Here is a 22,047-nt window from a genome sequence, read left to right on the forward strand (position 1 = left end):
CAATACCATTTTCTTTGAAATAAATTTCAAAGAATCTGTTCTCAAATTCACCACCATGATCACTTCTAACTTTTATGATTTTACATTCCTTTTCAGATTGAATCTGATTACAGAATTCAAAGAACACAGAATGTGACTCATCCTTGTGTTTTAAGAACTTTACCCAAGTCCATCTGCTATAGTCGTCTACGATGACCAGTCCATATTTCTTGCCTCTGATTGATGCTGTTTTGACTGGGCCAAAAAGATCAATGTGCAGAAGTTCTAAAGGCCTAGAGAAAGAGACAACATTTTTAGATTTAAACGCAGGTTTTGAAAACTTCCCTTTCTGACATGCTTCACAAAGAGCATCTGATTTATATTTCAGATTAGGGAGTCCTTTGACCAGATTAAGTTTGTTAATCTGAGAAATCTTTCTCAAACTAGCATGACCTAATCTTCTGTGCCAGCCCCACTGCTCTTCGTTAACAGACAGGCAAGTAACCTTTTGGTTCTTAAGATCTGAAAGATCAATCTTATAAATGTTGTTCTTTCTCTTGCCTATAAATAGGATTGAGCCATCCTTCTGACTAATAGTTTTACAAGACTTTTGATTAAAGATTATGTCATAACCATTGTCACTTAATTGACTTATGGACAAGAAGTTACGAGCTAATCCATCTACTAAAAGAACATTAGTTATAGAAGGAGAAATACACATACATATGGTTCCTGAGCCAATGATTTTGCCCTTCTGATTCCCTCCAAACTTTACTTCTCCAGCAGATTTAAGTTCCATACTTTGGAACATAGACCTTCTTCCCGTCATGTGACGTGAGCACCCAGAGTCCAGGTACCATGACATGTTTGTCTTTTGCACTGTGAAGGAGATCTGCAATAGGAATTATCTTTTCCTTAGGTACCCACATTCTTTAGGGTCCTTTGGGGTTAGTCCTTCTCAAGTTCTGATTGAACTGAGATTTCACATAAGATTTACCAGAATATGCAACAGCATATTTCTTTGTGCGTGTGATATGGAAACTTTTAGAATGCGATGTATGTTTGATATCATGAGAATGACCATACTTGAACTGTTCATATAAAGGTTAATATTCAATGATCATTTTATCAACAGGTTCAAGTTTATATGGGATTTCTCCCTCAAAGCCTATACCTGTTTTCTTGTTTCCACTTACACCATAAATCATAGAGGCTAGATGACTTCTGCCTATACCTCTAGATAAGAACTTTCTGAAGCTCAAGTCATATTCTTTCAGAATATTGTTAGTGCTTGGAATAGACTTTTCTGAACTTGAAGATGTTTCAACATCTTTAGTTAATTTTAAAACTTTTTCTTTTAGTTCAGAGTTTTCTATTTCAAGTCTCTTAGTTTCAGATTCAAAAAACTTTTTGAGCTTTTTGTATTTGATACTAAGTTGACTCTTGACTTCCAGAAGTTCTGATAAGCTGGAAACTAAATCTTCTCTAGTGAGTTCGGAAAATACCTCATCAGAGTTTGAATCAGAAGTAGATTCTTCACCAGCATCAACTGTTGCCATGAGTGATATGTTTTCTTGCTCATCTTCAGAGTCTGACTCTTGATCAGATGAATCAGAGTCATCCCATGTAGCCATCATGCCTTTCTTCTTTTCAAACTTCTTTCAGGGCTTTTCCCTTTGAAGCTTGGGACATTCATTCTTGTAGTGTCCAGGTTCTTTGCATTCATAGCACACTACTTTCTTTTTTCCAGATCTTCTGTGTTCAGAAGATTCTCCCTTTTCAGGTCTCTTGAAGTTCTTGAATCTTCTCCACTTGCTCTTCCAGAGTTGATTGACTCTTCTAGATAAAAGAGACAGTTCATCTTCTTCTTTTTCTTCTGACTCTGACTGGTCAGATTCTTCTTCTTCTGCCTAAAAAGCGTTAGCACAGTGTTTATTTTTAGATTTTAAAGCAATAGACTTACCTTTCTTCTGAGGCTCATTTGCATCTAGCTCAATCTCATGACTCCTTAGTGCACTTATAAGCTCCTCAAGAGATACTTCATTCAGATTCTTTGCAATCTTGAATGTTGTAACCATTGGTCCCCATCTTCTGGGAAGACTTCTGATTATCTTCTTTACATGATCAGCTTTTGTATATCCCTTGTCAGGAACTCTTAATCCAACAGTTTGTGGCTTCATACTTCTGGATTAGAGTCAGAGCTTTTGTCTCCTTGACTTGTGCATTTCCTTCATGAGTCATCTTTAGAGATTCAAAGATGTTATGAGCAGTATCTCTATTTGTGATCTTCTCATACTCAGCATGTGAGATAGCATTTAACAATATAGTTCTTGATTTGTGATGATTCTTGAATTCTTTCTTTTGGTTATCACTCATAGCTTGTCTTGAAATCTTGACTCCACGAGCATTCACAGGATGTCTGCAACCATCCAACACTAAATCCCATAGATCACCATCTTGACATAGAAAGTAACTTTCAAGTCTATCTTTCCAGTATTCAAAGTTTTCACCATCAAAGACTGGTGGTCTATTGTAACCATTGAAGCTACCACTTCCATTGTTACCATTGTTGTTTTGCTCAGGAGGATTTGAAGTAGTTGTTTCAACCATTTTGTGTTTTTCTCCCTGAATCTTTTCTCTAACACGGTTAAGTGTTTGCACCTAGAACCGGCGCTCTGATGCCAATTGAAGGAGTGAAAAACACTTAGAAAGGGGGGATTGAATAAGGGTTGTTTCTTCCAAGAATGGTAGATAAAAATAAATCACACAGTTATTTTTATCCTGGTTCGTTATTAACTAAACTACTCCAGTCCACCCCTGACAAGGTGATTTACCTCAACTGAGGATTTAATCCACTAATCAAACTGATTACAATGGTTCTCCACTTAGATACCCTCTAAGTCTTCTAGAGTCTTCTGATCACAACTTGATCATTCTAGGAACTTCCTTTTATAATTAATGTAAAATAAATATTACAAGAGATTCAAATGCTTCTTAATAAGCTATAATCACAAAGTGATTTTTCTCTTAAGTTTAAGTTCTAACACTCACTAAGATATTACAAAGTTGTGAGGTTCAAGATGAAGTTCTTCTTTGCTTTAGTGTGAGATTTGACGTTATAGCCTTTTCATCTTGTACTTGCTTCTGGACTCAGAATATGTAGAATAAACATTTGAATATCAAATTCTTCAGCTTTGGTGCAGATGCAACTTCTGTCTTCAGACTTTAGAAGTGCTTTGGAGCGTGATACCATCAGAGCTTCAAATATTTTCTTCTGACTGCCATCTTCTGATGCTTTCTAGATCATGTTCTGAATTCTGCAAGACCATCTTCTGATGTCTGCCAGACCATGTTCTGATGAAGCCATCCAGATCTGCTGGGTCAGAGCTTCTGAACGCTGATTTTGTGCATACTCTTTTATACTTTTCCTGAAATGGAAAACGTGAATAATTAGAGTACCACATTCTCTTATACAAAATTCATATATAATGTTATCATCAAAACTAAGAATATTGATCAGAACATTTCTTGTTCTAACAGTACCTCATCAAGAAATCTCTTTTGAACACAGCCCAAGAAATAGCTACACCATCAGTGTCCAGCTCAGCTCTAGTTGCCATCCACCAGTCATCAGCTTCTTCGGACAATATATGAGTACCATATCTTACTTTCAAGTTCTCAGCACAATCAATGACTCTGAAAATCCTCTCGATCTCCTTCAGCCACTTCTGAGCATCTTCAGGATCATACGTGCCCTTAAACAACGGAGGATTGTTCCTCTGGAAATTCCCCAATTGCCTGTCAGCACCAATCCCAGCTCCTTCGGCATTTCCTCCTAGCACACCAGCAATCATGAATAAAGCCTCAGCGATAAAATCATCGTTTCTTCCACCTCTTCCAGAAATTGTTCTGCTAATCCAAAAAATAATTCCATTAGCACCAAAATTATCGACAGTGATAACTCGCACTATCGCATACAAGGGAAAACTGACACTAGGACTCTGGTCACAACGACCGACTATGCTCTGATACCACTATTGTAACACCCTTCTAACTCTCGCGACAATTAATAGATAAATCATAGTAAAACATGAAACAAGGGTGCCACAATTATTAAAAAAAAACAATAACCAGCCTTAGTCTTAAGTCATGCTTCATTAGGAAACGAATCATCAAAACATAATCATGTTCAACACAGCGGAAAGAAAACATCGCCAATACAACCAATGGAAATAAAATCCAACACCAAATAAAATATAGTAATCTCATAAAACTCTAAAACTATCGTTCCCCAGTGTTACAAGATCAGAGCATGACCGACACGACCCAAAATAACGGATAAACTCTACGAGTCATCCTCACCGAGCACTACTGTCGCTACTCCTCAATCTGAAAAATGTCAACAAGTAAGGGTGAGTCTCATTCATAATTAATCAATGTTATGCATTCATGAGCAACAGAACATCATAATATATAATTCACCCAATTTGTCATATATTCAAATTTCAATCATCATTCACCAACCACAACAATTACACATCAAACATAACACAGAAATCAATTCAACCATGTTATGACAACAACGCATATAACCAACTGACACTATGCATGTGGTACCAATAAACCGTGGAAATAATTCACCTGACCGATCTAAACCTCATCGAGATACGGCCCTACCGACACAAATTCCACACAATCGGAATTATGTCCACCATCGATCTAAATCATCATCGGGATCCATCACCGAATGCATATGAATGAATGCACACATCTAACATACTTAAAAACATCATTGATCCGATGCACCGCATCGTCTCACCATAGCTCACCATTTTCATCACTGATCAAGTATGTCCATGTTTTCACAATCATTCAATTATTCACACATTCATTACGACAACAACAATCACAATTCATCCAGCATCACACCAAATTGTCATATTCACACATTCATATATATGCACAATGTTTCATTTCACAAGCAATTGAGCCAATTTTTAAGTTTAAGTCGGGCCACCGCCCATCTCACCAATTCATCATATAAAATATTTAATTTCCTTCACAACGCCCAAAATGGCACTAAGAAAGGATACACAGATCAAAAGATACGCTATTTCAAAGTTCTAATAATTTTCTGCACTACAGGGTCCGCTTAGCGACCACTAGCGCGCTTATGGTATTAAAATTTAATAACCCCGCTTCAAGCGACGCATCACAGAGGAGAACCATGTTTGGACCTCCGCTTAGTGGACTGGCTCCGCTGAGGGAGCCTCTTTAATTTTTTGAAACACAAACAGCATCCGCTTAGCGAGCCTAGCTCCGCTTAGCGGACGTGCGATTCTGCATATTCTCAAGTCTGCGACAGACCTGCGATTTCACACATCCACAACCCGAAATCGATTCCAAACACCAATTACAGACATATAATCATCAATTACATCGTCATATATCATCATACATCAATACAACACATTATTAACCAACAAATCATGCAATTTCATCAATTATAACATTCCTAACCTAACAATTCCAATCTCAATATACCGAATTGAATCGAATCATATTATTACTCTATTCTATTAACTATAATCACATAATAGAGATTAACCAGAAGAGTCCCCCCTTACCTTGGTTAAATATCTCGAAAGCTTTTCTTCTTCTCTTCTCTTTTCTCTGCTTCTTTCACGTTCTCCTCTTTTCTGCAAATTGGTTCTAAATTCTTTTTTTCCATAATTACTCTATTTTATGAAAAATAGAATAACTTTAGTAAAAGGCCTAACCATCACACCCCTTCTTTACTAACAACAACACAAGCCCAATAACTTCCTTATCCCTAATCTTTAAATAATTCCAATAAAATGCCAACTAATTTCCAATAATTAATTCATATTTTAATTAAATTAAAATGGACAAATATGGGGTGTTACAACTCTCCCCCACTAAAAGAGTTTTCGTCCTCGAAAACATACCTCAAGTGAAAAGTTCAGGATAGGAGTCCTTCATCTGACTCTCTAGCTCCCATTTGACATTTCCACTTGCTGCTCCTCCCCAAGCTACTCGCACCAAAGCTATCTCTTTACCACGTAACTGCTTTATCTTTCGGTCTTCGATCCTCATAGGCAATGCCTCAACCGTCAAATTATCTCTCACTTGCACGTCATCCACTTGGATCACATGAGATGGGTCTGCAATGTATTTCCTCAACTGTGACACATGAAATACATCATGCAAATTTGCAAGCATCGGTGGCAAAGCAACACGATATGCCACTTCTCCCACCCTTTTCATAATCTGAAATGGACCAATAAAACGCGGCGTCAACTTCCTTGACTTCAACGCTCTACCAACATCAATCATAGGAGTAACTCTCGGAAACACATGATCTTCATCTTGAAATTCAAGTGTTATCCGCCTCTTATCATGATAGCTTTTCTGACGACTCTGAGAAGCTTTCATCTTCTCTTGAATCATCTTGATCTTTTCTGTCGTTTCTTGAACGATCTCAGGTCCAATTACCGCACTCTCACTGGACTTATACCAACATAATAGTGTCCTACACCTTCTACCATACAAAGCTTCGAACGGAGCCATACCAATGCTTGAATGAAAAATATTATTGTAGGTAAATTCAATCAACGGTAAATAACTATCCCACGCACCACCTTTCTCTAACACACAAGCATGCAACAAATCTTCCAACGATTGAATCGTCCTTTCCGTTTAACCATCAGTCTACGGATGATAAGCAGAACTCAATCCCAACTTAGTACCCATGGATTTCTGCAAACCTTCCCAGAATCTCAACGTAAACCTTGGATCTCTATCTGACACAATACTCGAAGGAATACCATGTAAACTCGCTAGAAATCACATGGCCAAGAAAACTCACTTCCTTCAACCAAAACTCACACTTCGACAGCTTTGCATACAACTTCTTCTCTTTCAACACTTGCAACACCAACCGTAAATGCTCAACATATTCCTCTTTTGATTTAAAATAAATCAAAATATCATCAATGGACACCACCACAAAATTATCCAAATAGGAATGGAAAGTTCGATTCATATATTCCATAAAAACATCTGGAGCATTTGAAACACCGAATGGCATCACAGTATATTCATAATGACCATACCTTGTTCGGAAATCCGTCTTCAGAATATCATAAGGCTTAACACGAATCTGATGATAACTCGACCTCAAATCAATCTTATTGAAAACATTAGCACCCACCAACTGATCCATCAAATCGTGAATTCTTGGAAGTGGATACTTATTCTTGATAGTCACTTTATTCAACTGTCTGTAGTCCACACACAACCTCATTCTTCCATCTTTCTTCTTACCTAACAACACCGGCGCACCCCACGGAGAAACACTCAATCAAACAAACTTCTTCTCGAGCATCTCTTCCAATTGCTTCTTCAATTCATTCAGCTTGGAAGCCGGCATTCTATAAGGAGTCATCGATACTGAACTCGTACCTGGCACCAACTCTATAGAAAACTCTACTTCATGTTTTGGAGGCAAATCACTTATATCATCCGGAAATACCTTGGGAAATTCATAGACAACCGAAAGTTCATCACTTGTAGTTTCACGGTCAATTTGCAATGATGCGAACAAAGGAAACATCACAGTCTCGTTTCTAAGGCATTCACTCACTTGCTTAGTAGTCAATAACATTAGTTCTCCACCATCACCAAACTTTGGAAACCTCAATGTCTTATTGAAACAATTGATATGAACACAGTTGAACTCCAACCAGTTCATTCTAAGGATAGTCAAAGGACATCCTTTGTAAACAAAAGTAGTAGTAACAGAACCACTAGCAGGAGTATCTATTACCATACTACCATCCATAGAAGACAATCTCAATCCCAACATAGTAGCACAATTGTAACTCCCGTTTATTTAATTTAATTATTTAATTAGTTTATTTCGAATTATTTGGTGAAATTGTGAATTATATGTGAAATTGTGTTGTTGGAGGGTGTGGCTAGATATTAGAGTTTATGTTATTTTATTATATAGTTGAATAATAATAATAATAGAATAAATGAGTAAATAGTTAGTGGGCCTATGTTGTGTTAGCATGAGGAAAAGTGAGGGTGTGTTTATTAAGTCCATTAGTGTAGTAGAAAGTTAGTAAGGAGGTTAACATAAAAATAAGAGAAAGAAATAGAATAGAGAATTTGGAGAGAACGTGAAAAGAGAAGGTTTTCGTGAAAAAGGAGAAGAGGCACAAAGAGGCTAAAGCAAGGATTCTCATTGAAAGTGTAGAGCATCTTCAATCCAAAGGTAAGGGTGGAGTTCTAATCATATGAAATTGGGTATGATGATTAGTAGATAGGAATGAGTTTGGATTTCTATGTTGATGTTTTAGGTTTTTCTTTGATTTCATCTTCTTTGTGCTTCGTATGGATTTTGCATATGAATGTTGTTATTGATTTTGTATTGGTATGATGGTAATATTGTTGAATGTATGGTGTTAATTCCTATAAATAGGTTGTTATAAATGTTATATAATCGTAGGATTTCGAATTCTGAAATCGGTACTTTTTACGGAATCAAATTCGGAGGTACGGAACGCCTCTAACAGCGAAGATCGCACTTTTTGGGTTTGTTGTTCTGTCTGGCTCGTCGGGCGAGAGAGGCTTCGTCGGGCGAGGGGTTCGAGAAGGTTAGCTACTGCCTTGCTTCGCCTAGCGAGTCATCCCATTCGTCGGGCGAACCGAGTCAGAATCAGAATTTTGTAAAGGCCATAACTTGAGTTTCCGAACTCCGATTGATGTGTCGTTTGAAGCGTTAGAAAGCTAAAGCAATGAACGATAACCTAATAGAATAAAATGATTTATAGGATGTAGTATCCTAGTATTTGTATTAGGATTGAGTTATGAGACGATGTAGTTATAACATAGTAAGAATGCTCTTTGCTATGAATCGACGTAACCATGTCATGATATAACTTGATGTGTTTTCCTTATGACGATATGATGTTATAGAGATGATGATGTGTATTTTCCCTATGATGAAATAATGATGCCTCATGATGAATTGACAATAAATGTGATTTTATTAAGAAGTTGAATTAACCATGTCATGTTGTTACTTGAGTTGTGTAATATGATGTTTGATGCTATTATGAAGATCTATGTATGTATGAAATATGCGATGAATTGATGTTGTTATGATGATGTGTGTAATACAAATCCTGTGATGAGGTATGAAATAACCAAATGAATTGATGTTGTCATGACGATGAAGCGATGGCCAATATTGACGTTTGTGGAAGGCTTATGCCTTGTGGTTGCATAATTGTTGTTGTTGTGTTGCATGTTGTATCGCATACATTGCATTCGCGATGGCCTGGATTAGAAAACTATGATGGCCTGGATTGGCAAATTAAGATGGCCTGGATTGGCAAACTAAGATGGCCTCAATCCTATTGTGTGGATTGAGTGCAAATTGTGATGAAGGTGTATACCGTGTTGACGCCTCTATTTATTGGCAATTTTTCGGTGAGGGTGTACGCCCTATTGATACCACATACATTTGCATAGTTCTTGGTCTCATGGAATTTTGCATGATGATGAATGATGATGAGTTATTTTGTGATGAATCCTTGTATAACTACTGATGTGATGATGAATCGTTCTGGTTGAATACTTGCATAGTAATTGTTAATGAATGATGATGAGCTGCTTAGTGATGAATATTTGTATAACTAATGATGTGATGATGAGCTGATTGTTATGGAATACTTGTATACTACTTGATGATGTATGATATAGATATTTTGTGAAGTGGTGAATTGTGTATGACTTTATTCTCATATACTTGTTATCATACGCTTTCTTATATTGTTATGATATCTCACCCCTTCTGTTTGAATGTTACCCCTATGTTGGTAACACGCAAGTAATTCGAAGTAGCTTGAGATTGAGGTTAGCCGAGGAGATTGTCTCATAGTGTGTAGAATGAGTCGGTGTCAGCTTTGATACGTAACACTGGGGTTAATTGCATTTGTTTTGTTATGTTGGGAGTAAAACCTTTGTAGAACTCCACTTTGTTGGATTTATTTAATGATGTAAGTTGAATATTGAATTATGATGATTATAACTTATGCTGGAAAGTTAAGAATAAATATTGTTGATGTTTTTCTGCTACGAATAAAAGAAATGAAGCTTAGATATGATGAATATGTTATTATGTGTTGTGTTTCCTGTTATATGAGTATATGTGATGAATGAAGGTGACATTCTAATCGTCTAATTGTTTTAATTCCTACTATTTATTTTATAAAATTATCGTTGGGGAATTAGGGTGTTACAACAATCAAGTGAGATAAACGAATGAGTAGCACCAGTGTCAATAATATCAACCAATTTGATATTGTTAATAAAACAAGTACCTCGAATCAAGTTGTCCTTCTTGGATTCTTCTATTCCGCTCAAAGCAAACACTCTACCAATGGTCCTGGCAGCATTAGCATCCTTCTTTAGCTTCTGGAACTAGGTGCCGATATGACCCTGTTCGCCATAATTAAAACAAGTCGGATCATCATCCTTGCAGTCAGGAGCATGATGAATAGTCTTACCATATTTGTAACATCTCAGCACTTTATTCTCACATTCATTGAAATGGTGACCTTGTTCACCATACCTATAACATGTGACAGGAGCGAGAGCCCCTCCCCCACTTGTCTTCTTCCAGTCGGAAACCTTCTGTTTCCCCTTCTCAGTTGGAGAATCATAAGGCTTCCTACAATCATGATGCGGTTTTCCTCTCTTCTCATTCACACTCTTGTAATGAGCCGAATGAGCAATGTGTCCTCTTCATTAATCCGACAGCTATTCACCAATTCCGCAAACCTACAGATCTGCTGATATCCAATTACCCATTTGATCTCCAGACGCAGCCCACTCTCAAACTTGATACACTTCAAAAACTCAACCGTCTCTGCGCTATAGTGTGGATAGAAATTCATAAGCTCCAGGAACTTACCAGTATACTCAGTAACATTTGAATTCTTTTGTTTCAGTGCAAGGAACTCCATCTCTTTCTTTCTCCGGACATCTTTGGGAAAATACTTTCTCAAGAACTCCCTTGTGAACACAACCCAAGTAATCACCTCACCAATAGCTCCCAATCTTTGATGAGTGCCAACCTACCAGTCATCTGCTTCTCTAGCCAGCATATGAGTATCATAATGTACCTTCTGCGCTGCAAAACAATCCATCACTCGGAAGATCCTCTCAATCTCCTTAAGCCACTCTTGTTCTCCATCTGGATCATATTGACCTCTGAAAGTAGGCGAATTCTCCCTCTAGAACATACTCAAACTACGCGACTCGTCCATCACTCTAGCATTAGGATGATTCTGCATAGCCTGAGTAACAGCCTCCAAGGCAGCAACAATCGCAGCGTCGTTTTTTCCAGCCATACTCTGTTCATACTAAATTTAGCATCAAGGTTAGAATAACTATCGACAGTATTCAACTGTCACACTATAGACTAAATAACCTGGTCATACGGACCGACCTCCTCTGATACCACTAATTAACACCCTTCTAACCCGCATGAAATATTCGCAATATAATACAAATTAAATCAAACAAAACATCCACACAAGGGTGTCACCTTCATTAATAAAATTCCTGCTCCGTAACACGGGTTCTCAAAATTATGTAAATCAAACACTTCTTTAATAACACAATAATAACATATATTGTCTCGCAGCGGAATTCATAGTTTGAAAATATCTTTATAAAACTTCATAAAACATCATTCATAACTTCACCGTTGAAACGACAAGAGGACTCCATGAAGCTATCTTCTAACTTCCCGGTCTGTTCCTGATTACCTACGCGTTACCCACGTGAAGGCAACATTCAAACAGAAAGGGTGAGTATTTCAGAATTTTTATATAAGACATAAGGAATAAATATATTAGTGGCACACAAATAATCAACAACCACACATACACCGATACGACGTATCCTCATGCTTCACATACTTACTCACACCTACACATCATCATATAATTCAATCACACTCATCAATTAATTCAACATTCACATCACGAGTAATGAAACATCATTCAATCATGCAATGTCACAAACAATGCAATGCAACACCACTAGACTCATGCATGTGGTCCCAACACTTCACTGATGACTCAGTCATCATTCTCCAAAAATCCCCACCAATTTGATCGATTCCTGCTTGGAACCGGAGTACTTCACAATATCGCACTCAGTCGCACAATCGGATTGAGTCCATCACTGGACCATTTGTCCTGCAAACATCACTGGATTATCGTCCTACAAAATGCTATGAATGTATGATGCACAACTTCACAATAATTAATGACCAAGGCTAGTCAAAATGGAATCATCATTCATTTATTCATCATATCACATAATCATCTCAATTACACAATCATCACAATCATGTCAATCAAAACAACACATACTTCTCAATTGTCATGTTATTCAATCATCACAACATCATAGAATTACAACAAGCATATACATACATGTAATTGCATAATCAAGTTTCATGTAAACAGATCTCTAAACCCATCCAAACATACTTATTAAATTCTGGAAAATTACTCGAAAACTAGTATAAATCATAAGCTTCCATAATTTAAAGTCATTTTTCAAAATGTCTCAGTGGCTCGCGCTAAGCGCCCCCTGCCCGCGCTACGTGCGTTCCATTATTCTTGGACCCTTGTTTTTCTTTTGGTAGGGCGCTCTGCGATTTGTGCAGAAAAATTCTACGCTAACAGCCTCATACCAGTCCGAGTTTTCCACCAAAAAAATCTGTTTTAATCATTATTTCCCTGCGATTTAAGGCCTATTAACCTAGTTCTAACATGTATTAGTCATTACAAACATCAAATCACATTCGTTCATCACAACTCCAATACCCATCATCAAACCCTAGACCTTCAAATCCATAAACATGGTGGATTTGACTCTAGTTCATGTCATCATTCACCAATTCCTCAATTAACAACATCAGATAACATACAAACAACATAAACCAAACAATCATTGTCATAGTTCATCAAGATCATCAAATTCATCATAAAACCCAAATACATAACCCATTATAACCCCCATTACCTCAGATTATTGGTTAGCATGGTTCTCTTCCCAAATTCTACGGTTGATTCTCATTCTCTTCTTCTTGCCCTAGCTCTCTCTTTCTTTCACGCTTCTCCAAAAATTCTACGATGAATGAATATTCTCCCCTTTTCCTTTATTTACTTAGTTAGCCTTCGGACTCCTAATATGATATCCCTATTTTGCCCTTACTAACTCCACCCCACATTATCTCCTTTATTTTATTTTAATTAAATAGTAATGCTAATTAGAATTATATTTATTTTATTAATCTAACTAAGACCTTAATTCAACTACCTCATACACATCAACATAAACATCACATGTCCCATAAACATCATCGATACATCATATTGGTTCATATAATCACACAAAACAATTAAATATTAGATTAAATAATCAAACCTAATTTTCGAGGTGTTACAAGCAAGGAGTATACTCTACTCCCTCTGAAAGTATATTTCTCCCTCTTTGTCATAATCAAAAAGGCGAATAAACATGCAAGATATAATATTAAATCAGCAAGCACATAATAAAAAATTTTAAAAACAAATTATTTAATTGAAAAAACTGGAGTACAAAGACGAAATTATAATAGGAAAGGAAAAGATATAAAAGCAATAAAGCAAGAACAGTTAAGCAAAAGACTAGTTTGTTTATTCATCATCATCCATATTGGGCACCATTGCTCTTTAGTTGAGAAGATGTAAGAGTCATAGGAGGAAGATTCTTGGAAGGTGCGAGCTCTTTTAGGTGCCATTTTGTGATGATGAAGAAATGAAAAAGCACTAATAACACAAATGCAATGCACAAAAGAGATCGTGGGATGAGATGAGAAGGAATGGAAATCATACCTTAATTAATATACACTACCTAATCTATTACATGATGGTTCTAATTGATTAGGAGCATTTAACTCAAGAAGATGGACGTTGGAACTAGCTATTGCAAGTTTCAATGTTTTAATCAATTAGGTAACTTCCTAATCAATTATTTGGTGAGCCAAAATTTGAATTTTGAATTTCAAATCATCTAATCAATTAGGTCATGAGCCTAATTGATTAATTAGGGATTTGTAAACATTTTTGGATCTTGTGTTGAACTTTAGCTTTGTCTCACTTATTTTTGCACCTCTGACCAATTTGTTAGCACCCCTTTCTTAACAAAAAATTATAAAACTCAACTATTTTATTAGTGAAAATATTTTTGAAGGATGACCAGTTTTATTCGCACTTACTTAAAGGGTTAATCAGAGTTTTCTGATTATTCCACCTTTTAATAATGTACTACCTTGATTATTAAGTAACCTTGACAAAACTTCCCCTTTTGAGGGAACGAAACATACTGTTGTCTTTCTTTATGGATCATTGGATGCGAGAGTTGGTTAAAAATGATAGATATGTCCACTATAAACACATATTCTTAACCTACTAAGTGAAGTTGATCTTTCCTTCATGGCTTTGGTTTTGTTGTTTTGCAAGCATTTGCATAATTAATTGGACAAAATCAGAATTGGACAAATGATATCCATGGTTTGTATACGTGGTAGATTGCAATGCAAAAACATATTGGGTTTTTGTAGAACATCTGATCTTCTTGTATTTTCTTGAATTATAGATTCTAGACATCATTTAGGGGTATGAAATGTGTTAATAAAGGGTTTATTAATATAGTGATTCAATCAATTTACATGTAAGTTTGGAATGATTGATATTCATTCATCAATTGGAAAGAGAGTATTATAAATATTAGACTCTAAATAATACTACCTCCGTTTTTTATTATAAGTGGTTTTAGACTTTTCACACATGTTAATAAAAATAATAATTGTTGTATGAAAATGAGAAATTATGAAGGTTTTTACAAAATTGTCCTTTATTGATGACATGTGAAAAATAAATTTACATAATTGAAATGAGAGAGAATAATAAATATTTAAGAATATAATAGGAAAAATATCATTAATTATCATTGAAATTATAAAGTGACTTATATTAAAATATAATTTTTTTTTACAAAAAGATTTATGATAAAAAAAAGAGAAGAGTAACATTTAGAGTTATTTTATTTTGTTAGTACAAGACTTTTTAAATTTAAATTAATATCCATTTAAGCTAGTTTATACTTCTATTGTAAATTACAACTTTAAAATATATTAAAATATTTTTTTCATAAATCATAAATTTATTCTATTTATTCATGATCATTGTGGATCACATACACTTCAAAATTTTCCAATTGGTTGAGAGGCAATAACATGTTCTTGTCTAACAAGTAGTTGAAGCCCAATTAATTTAAAAAGGCTTCAAACGACACCAAAATATCTATTTCAGAAAAAGGTACATAATGGCCTCAAATGACACCAAATTTAGTCTTTTCACATTTATTTGTGGATTGAATTTAAATTTAATTTTTCTATTGTCTCATTCATGATTTTGATTTCTTAGCAGTGGTTGTAGATTTTTGGTTTTAGAAGTATATTTTAAACCATAATCTATTCGTTTAAAAATATGATTGAGTTGATTTTTTTTTACTTAAATTTAAAATAATTTTTAATTAAAATTCAAAAATAAAAATTATTTATAATTTATATTTTCGAAGTTTTTAAAATTAAAAAAAAAATAGATTTTATTTTTAAACATAAAATAGAGAATCATCTCAAAACCTTTAGTTTTTAAAATGTTTAATTTTCTTTATACTTTTGAATTTATGTGATTTGACATATGAGATACTTATTGGCAACTTAGCTAATTGTATATAAATAGATTGCTAATCGAAAAATTATATAGCTTGCATCTTTTTACTTTAACACCAAATCTTCCTATTTTATTTTTGTAAATTCTAAAAATTTATATTTATTTATATTTGTTATAAAATAAGGAGAAATAAGATAAAAGAGGAGAGAGAAAGATATAATGATTCTGTATTATTTTATCAATATATTTCTACAAAGAGACTGATCATATTTATAGGACGATATCTAGACAATATAATAAATACAAATTTTTATAAATAAGGAAAAAAAATCATTAGAAAAAAAACCATCCAATTATTCATAACACTCACTTGAATATTTATTTTGGATATTGCCTCATTAAAATTTTTACTAAAAAAAACCCAGTGGGAAAAATCTAGTGATGAAAAAAGAGTACAATATCTTTTTTAAATAAATTCATTTCTCCCCCTCAACTAAAGGATTATTTCTTCAACGATGAAAACCAATCTTTTCGACTAGTTGATTAAAAGCTACTTTGGAGTGACTTTGTGAAAAAGATCAGCAAGATTATCACATCAACAGATTTGTTGGATGTTATATCTCCATTCTTCTGAAGATCATGAATGAAAAAAACTTTGGAGAGATGTGTTTTGTTCGGTCTCCTTTAATGTAACCATCTCTCAATTGAGTGATGTATGCAGTATTATCTTCATATATGATCGTTGTATTTGTTTTTCTAGAAGACAAACCACAAGTATTTTGTATGTGTTAGATTAAGGATCTCAACCAAACACATTCTCGACTTGCCTCATGTAGTGTTAAAAGTTCTGCATGATTAGATGAAGTTGCTGCTATTTTTTGTTTCACCGATCTCCAAGAAATAGTTGTACCACCACATGTAACCAAATAACCTATTTGTGATCTATCATTGTGAGGATCTGACAAGTAATCTACATTTGCATAACCTGTAAATTTGAGTTTGGATACTTTGGTAAAGTTGGTAGTTCACCTTCAATAAAAGTCTGTGTATCCTTTTGTATCTACATCTTCAGTAAAAGTCGATGTTTATATCCTTTCCTACCTTCAGTAAAAGTTGGTAGCCCACCTTCACTAAAAGTTGTATCCTTTTGTATCTACATCTTCAGTAAAAGTCAATGTTTAGATCTTTTCCTACCTTCTGTAAAAGTTGGTAGCTCACCTTTAGTAAAAGTCGGTGTATCTTTTGTATCTATATCTTCAGTAAAAGTCGATGTTTATATCTTTTCCTATCTTCAGTAAAAGTCGGTAGTTCACCTTCACTAAAAGTCGGTGTATCTTTCGTATCTACATCTTCAGTAAAAGTTGATGTTTAGATATTTTCTTACCATTTGATGGTTTGCATCGATTATGCCTCGGTGACTATCGTCCTGGTTTTCTGACATCGATTATGACTCGGTGCAGTTTGTTTCTTACCATTCGGTAGTTTGCACCGATTATGACTCGGTAACTATCGTCATGGTTTTCTGACATCGATTACGACTAAGTGCAGCTTATGGCTTTATGCCTCGGTGACATTTATCCTTGACCTTTCTGGTGCAAGATGTTTTCCCCAGTGAAGTTTCTTTTCCCAGCAAAGTCTTGTTTCCTCAGCGGAGTTCTTCCCACAAGATGTTTATCTTCCACGGTGGAGTCCTTTCTTCTCCCTAATGATGTTAGGTTTCCTTCTATTTCATAATTGCGTCTGATGCATTCATTAGCATTGCATTGTATCTTAGGTTCAAAAATTGTGTGTTTTATATTTAAGTCTCTTCAATCGCGTCGAGACGAAGATTTCAATCTTCGTACATCCGGATAGAAGAAACTTAAATAGGGGCATCTGTCATACCCCCATTCTTTATCCTAAGATTATCCATTCATTTGCATTCTAATCATTAATCAAGATCACAATCTTGAGGGTTGTTCTTTTGATGTTGTGCTCACCTTATCTTTAGAAGGGACCATCAAGCACCTATATTTTATCTTGTATATATTCCACACTAACCAAAATACAAAAATATGTCTTTGTCTTCAATGTTTTTTGATGCAAGGTAGGTAATGAAGCAAATGCATCTACACTACTCCTAAGTTAGGGTTTTGAAGGTAATCTTCAATTGACTGAGCATTCATGGATTGAATTCAAGAGGGACTTCTTATCATCAAGTGTCATGTTCTAAGCATCTCCTACTTCATTTGGTTAAGCTCATCTCAAGATTGTGTGGTTTGATTCATCAAAGAACTTCATAGGTTCATGTGTTTATTTCCATGCCTTCTTCAACAAGTTTCATCAAGCTATGAACCTCATAATCAAGTGTGATTCAAGATAAAATCATTCCAAAGTCTAATGTAATTCCTCATGTCTTATCATGCAAGAAAATTTCAAAGGATTTCAAGTTGATTCAAGAAGATAGACCTAGTTGGACAAGTTCTTGGTTCTATGGTTAGAAGGGCATAACTTTCTCAATTTTCAACATTTTTTAGTGCTTCTTTTTGAAAAATACTCTCTTTGACATCATCAACAAATTCTCTTCATAATTCAAGAAGAAATTTTGTGAAGAAATTCATCAAAAGTTAGAAGACATTACAAGTCTCCTTTGAAAGTTAAGGAATTGTGTACCAACTTCAAAGGATCATAACTTGCTCAATTTTTATCAACTTAGGCCCATTATTTTTGCATAATAATCTTGAAAGAGTCTACTTTGATCCATCTTTGAAGTTCAAGAGAAAAATATAAGTGGAATATCATGTTTGAAGAAGAGACATTATAGGTCATGATGGTGTGCCTAAGGTTTCAAGGCGTAACTTGTGTGCAAGACTGTCCCAAGGCCAAATGATTCAAAAATCACTTTCTCTTGCATAAATTTTGTACTTAACTTATTTTTCCATTCTCTAAAACTTTAATGTTGAGACTTTTGGTAAATTCAATCTCTAAGATGCATTTTTGGCATATGCACCGAGGTGTTTGTTGAAATGACCTCGAGGGAATGCCTTGTTTTTGTCTAAGTTGCTAAAGCCATGTCTTTTGATTCATGTAACCTATGAAGTTGAGTCATGTTTTATGTAATGAGAATATTATTAGGCCCAAGAAAGATTGGAAAATGCACGAACCAATTGGTATATGCTTAAGGTTGAAGTGAGTTGACCAAGAGTGCCCAAAATTGCTAAATTTGGCTAAGTGTTTTAGGCATGTTTTTCATCCACTTTGAAAATCCATAACTTTCACAAGTTTTTAAAAGAAGGTTAAGCTTTAAAATACTTAACAAGTTTAAAAAGGGATTAGGCTTTAAAATACCTAATTAGTTTAAAAGGTTAAGTGTCATACCCCAAAATTTGCCCACCATATTTTCATACTCAAGCTCATTTGAATATCAAAGTCTCAATACTTGACTAAATATACACTCACCTAAACAACAGCCCTCCAACTAGGGTTTTTGCCTTTCTCAAAGAAAAGACAGGTTCTAATACCTCCAATGGACGTCATGGCCTCTCATATGATTCAAATAATCCTCATGCCAAGTTTCAGGCTTCAATTCACAAGATTGCCCAGACAAAAGCTCAAATAGTCAACAGTCGACTAGTTTGACCTAAAAGTCAACTGTGGTCAAAGTGCAGTCAAAATTCCTGATTTTTTGTCAACATCCTTATTTGGAAGTATCATTCATAATTTGATCAAGGATTGATCACGATTCATCAAGGAAGGATCAGAAATCCATAAATATCCAAGTTACTAAATTAGGGTTTATAGGAGAAAGTCAACTGAACTTTGACTAGCCATATCTCTCTCATACTTTCTCAGAAATTCCTCAACTAAAGCTCATTCTCAAGTAAATTTGATTCTCTACAAGTTTTATGTTGGGCCCAGGGTCAAGAAACGCTTCCGTCTAAGAGATATAAGTCAAAACATTATAGGTCCTTCTAAAAGATCGCAAAAAAGCAGTTTTTGTCAGAAGCCATATCATCAAGATAAAATCCTCAAATGAAAAATATGGTCCAAAGAGGCTTGTAGAGGACATCTTGAGATTCCAAAAAGTCTTAGAACTCTACCATATCATAAAAATTTAGGGAGTTATGGCTTGCACAAGTTGGGCGATTTTGAAGAATCGCATGAAGTGCAAAATGAAGAAGCTTGATGTTTTGAACTTATGGGCCTAAGACTTGGACTTCAAAATCATCAATGACCTAAATAAAGACCCCTAAAGCCATGTTCACATTTTTCTCACCTTTATTTACATTTATTTGAATTTTATTCAATTAAAGACAAAATAAATTAAATAAAATATGAGATAAGTGAATTAAATCATATGGTTTTATTTTTAATCATCCAAAGGCCCAAGAGAAGCCCCATGAAGATCCAAAGTCGTGCTAGCATGGTGTTGTAAAGAAATATCCAAAAATAGAAGGATTAAACTTATATTTTTTTTTCTTAAAATTCCAAGACAACATATAAGGCAAGGTCCAAGCCCATCCATGACCTAATTCACTCCTTATATAAACACCACCATATGCAGCCATGAGGAAGACGGAAAATAGGAGCAAAAAAGCTAGGGTTCAATATTGCAAAATATTCATAAAACTAGGGCACGATAAAGAGATTTCTCCAGCGAGTTGTGAGCGAAACCAGGTGTTCATTCAGCATTCAAGGGCCTGTAGAAATCATTCCCAAGCATCTCCATTAATCGCAGTTACTAAAACTGGCAAGAATTGATCAGGGTTTGCACTTCCTTTTGTTACGCTTCGTTTTCAATATTTTACGTATTATGAATGTAATTTTCTTGCATATTCGCATTCACCTCGATGTTTGTAAGGGTTTAGAGCCAGTGGTGATGAGCTTGCACGCAGGGATAAGGTTATGCCATGGTTAGGGCATAAATCAAGAACGGGATCGGATTCATGTTTTCAGGGGATTTCAGCCCAAATGGTCTCCATATTTGAACTTAGAAGATGTTTTTACATAGTTCTGGGTTTGCTTTGCTCTTTTTCATCATGTTTTTGCAGATGGAAGGATCGTGAGAATTTGGCTACAAAATATGTGCAGGATTCGTAGCTAAAATCTCATCAAACCTGTAGCGATTTCGTAGCTAAAGTTGTGTTGTTTTTTTGAAGAAGATGAAGCACGTGGAGCGTCCTAACTGGGTGGTCAGAAAGTTAATTTCCATCCCTGAGTCTGATTGGCCAAATGTTGGTCGAGCGGGTCCCGCGTTGAATCGTTTACTGGTTTTATTAAGTTTCCCATTTAAAGTTTTGGTTTTCTATTCATTAACAACTAATATTTGTGGCAAAACTGGCAGTGGAGAGTGGCTTGAACCGTTGAAATAGGGGTTCGATCCCCAGATGGAACAATATTATTTTTACAGTTTGTTTGTTTGTAGGTCCAGTATGTCAAGCCAGCAGGCGCCCATGGTACACCTCATTCACGCACCATCAGATCTCTTCAGCAATCAAATCCAATGCCCATGAGTGCATCTCCATGGTACTCCCTCAAGGCCTAACAACATCCGATCCAGCGCCCCCAGCAGGTATTTCTTTTGTTTTCTTTATTCATTTATTTAATTAATGATTAATAGTTAACAACTTCCAATTAGTTTTTATTGGAATTAACTTAATTAACTAGATTTTAGGTTAATTTAATTAGGGTAATTAAATAATTAGGATTAGAGTTAATTTTTAGTAATTAGGTTAATTAGGATTAATTTAATTAATTAGATTTTTAATCAATAATTAGTTTCACTTTTAATTAAGATTAGTAATTAAATTCAATTAGGTTAATCTAATAATTTAGCCATTGATTTTTAAATAGTTAGATAATTTAATTTAGGTTAATTAAATTAGATGATTAGGATTTAGGTTTTTAAGCCTTTAGATTTTACCCTTAGCTTTAACCTTAGGTTTTTAGCCATAAGGTTTTTTAACTCTGATTTTTCTATACTCATTTTTATTCGCGAATTATCTTCTCATCTCCCACTCTAGTGTATGTTGCATGTCTTTAATTATTTATTTGATTTTTGCCTTTATTTAAATTTTAACCATTAATTTTAATTCTAGTCTTTTTAATTAACCATTAATCATATTTTTAGGTTTTTCCACTAACCTTTAAGATTTAGGATTTATCACCATAGAAACCATTAAGGTTTAGCCTTAGGTTTCCCCATTAGGTTTTTTAACCCTTAGGTTTATTTTATTTTTTGTGGTAAAACTTGTTT

The 22,047-nt window shown here is 34.9% G+C and overlaps 2 protein-coding genes across 2 annotated transcripts; both read right to left on the reverse strand.

Annotated features, from left to right (window-relative positions):
• Positions 1 to 7,363: 7,363 nt before the first annotated feature.
• On the reverse strand, positions 7,364 to 7,867 carry LOC131613739 (uncharacterized). The gene has a single exon (XM_058885383.1). It carries the CDS (start codon positions 7,865 to 7,867, stop codon positions 7,364 to 7,366), a length of 504 nt encoding a protein of 167 aa, XP_058741366.1.
• Positions 7,868 to 10,494: 2,627 nt separating this feature from the next.
• Positions 10,495 to 11,426, reverse strand: LOC131613740 (uncharacterized). Its single transcript, XM_058885384.1, has 4 exons — positions 11,321 to 11,426; positions 11,155 to 11,206; positions 10,881 to 11,088; positions 10,495 to 10,785 (listed from the first exon to the last, which is right to left on the reverse strand). The coding sequence occupies exons 1-4, from the start codon at positions 11,424 to 11,426 to the stop codon at positions 10,495 to 10,497; spliced, it is 657 nt and encodes a 218-aa protein (XP_058741367.1).
• Positions 11,427 to 22,047: the final 10,621 nt, after the last annotated feature.

Source organism: Vicia villosa, linkage group LG6 (genome assembly GCF_029867415.1).
Source record: "Vicia villosa cultivar HV-30 ecotype Madison, WI linkage group LG6, Vvil1.0, whole genome shotgun sequence".
NCBI classification, from domain to species: domain Eukaryota; kingdom Viridiplantae; phylum Streptophyta; class Magnoliopsida; order Fabales; family Fabaceae; genus Vicia; species Vicia villosa.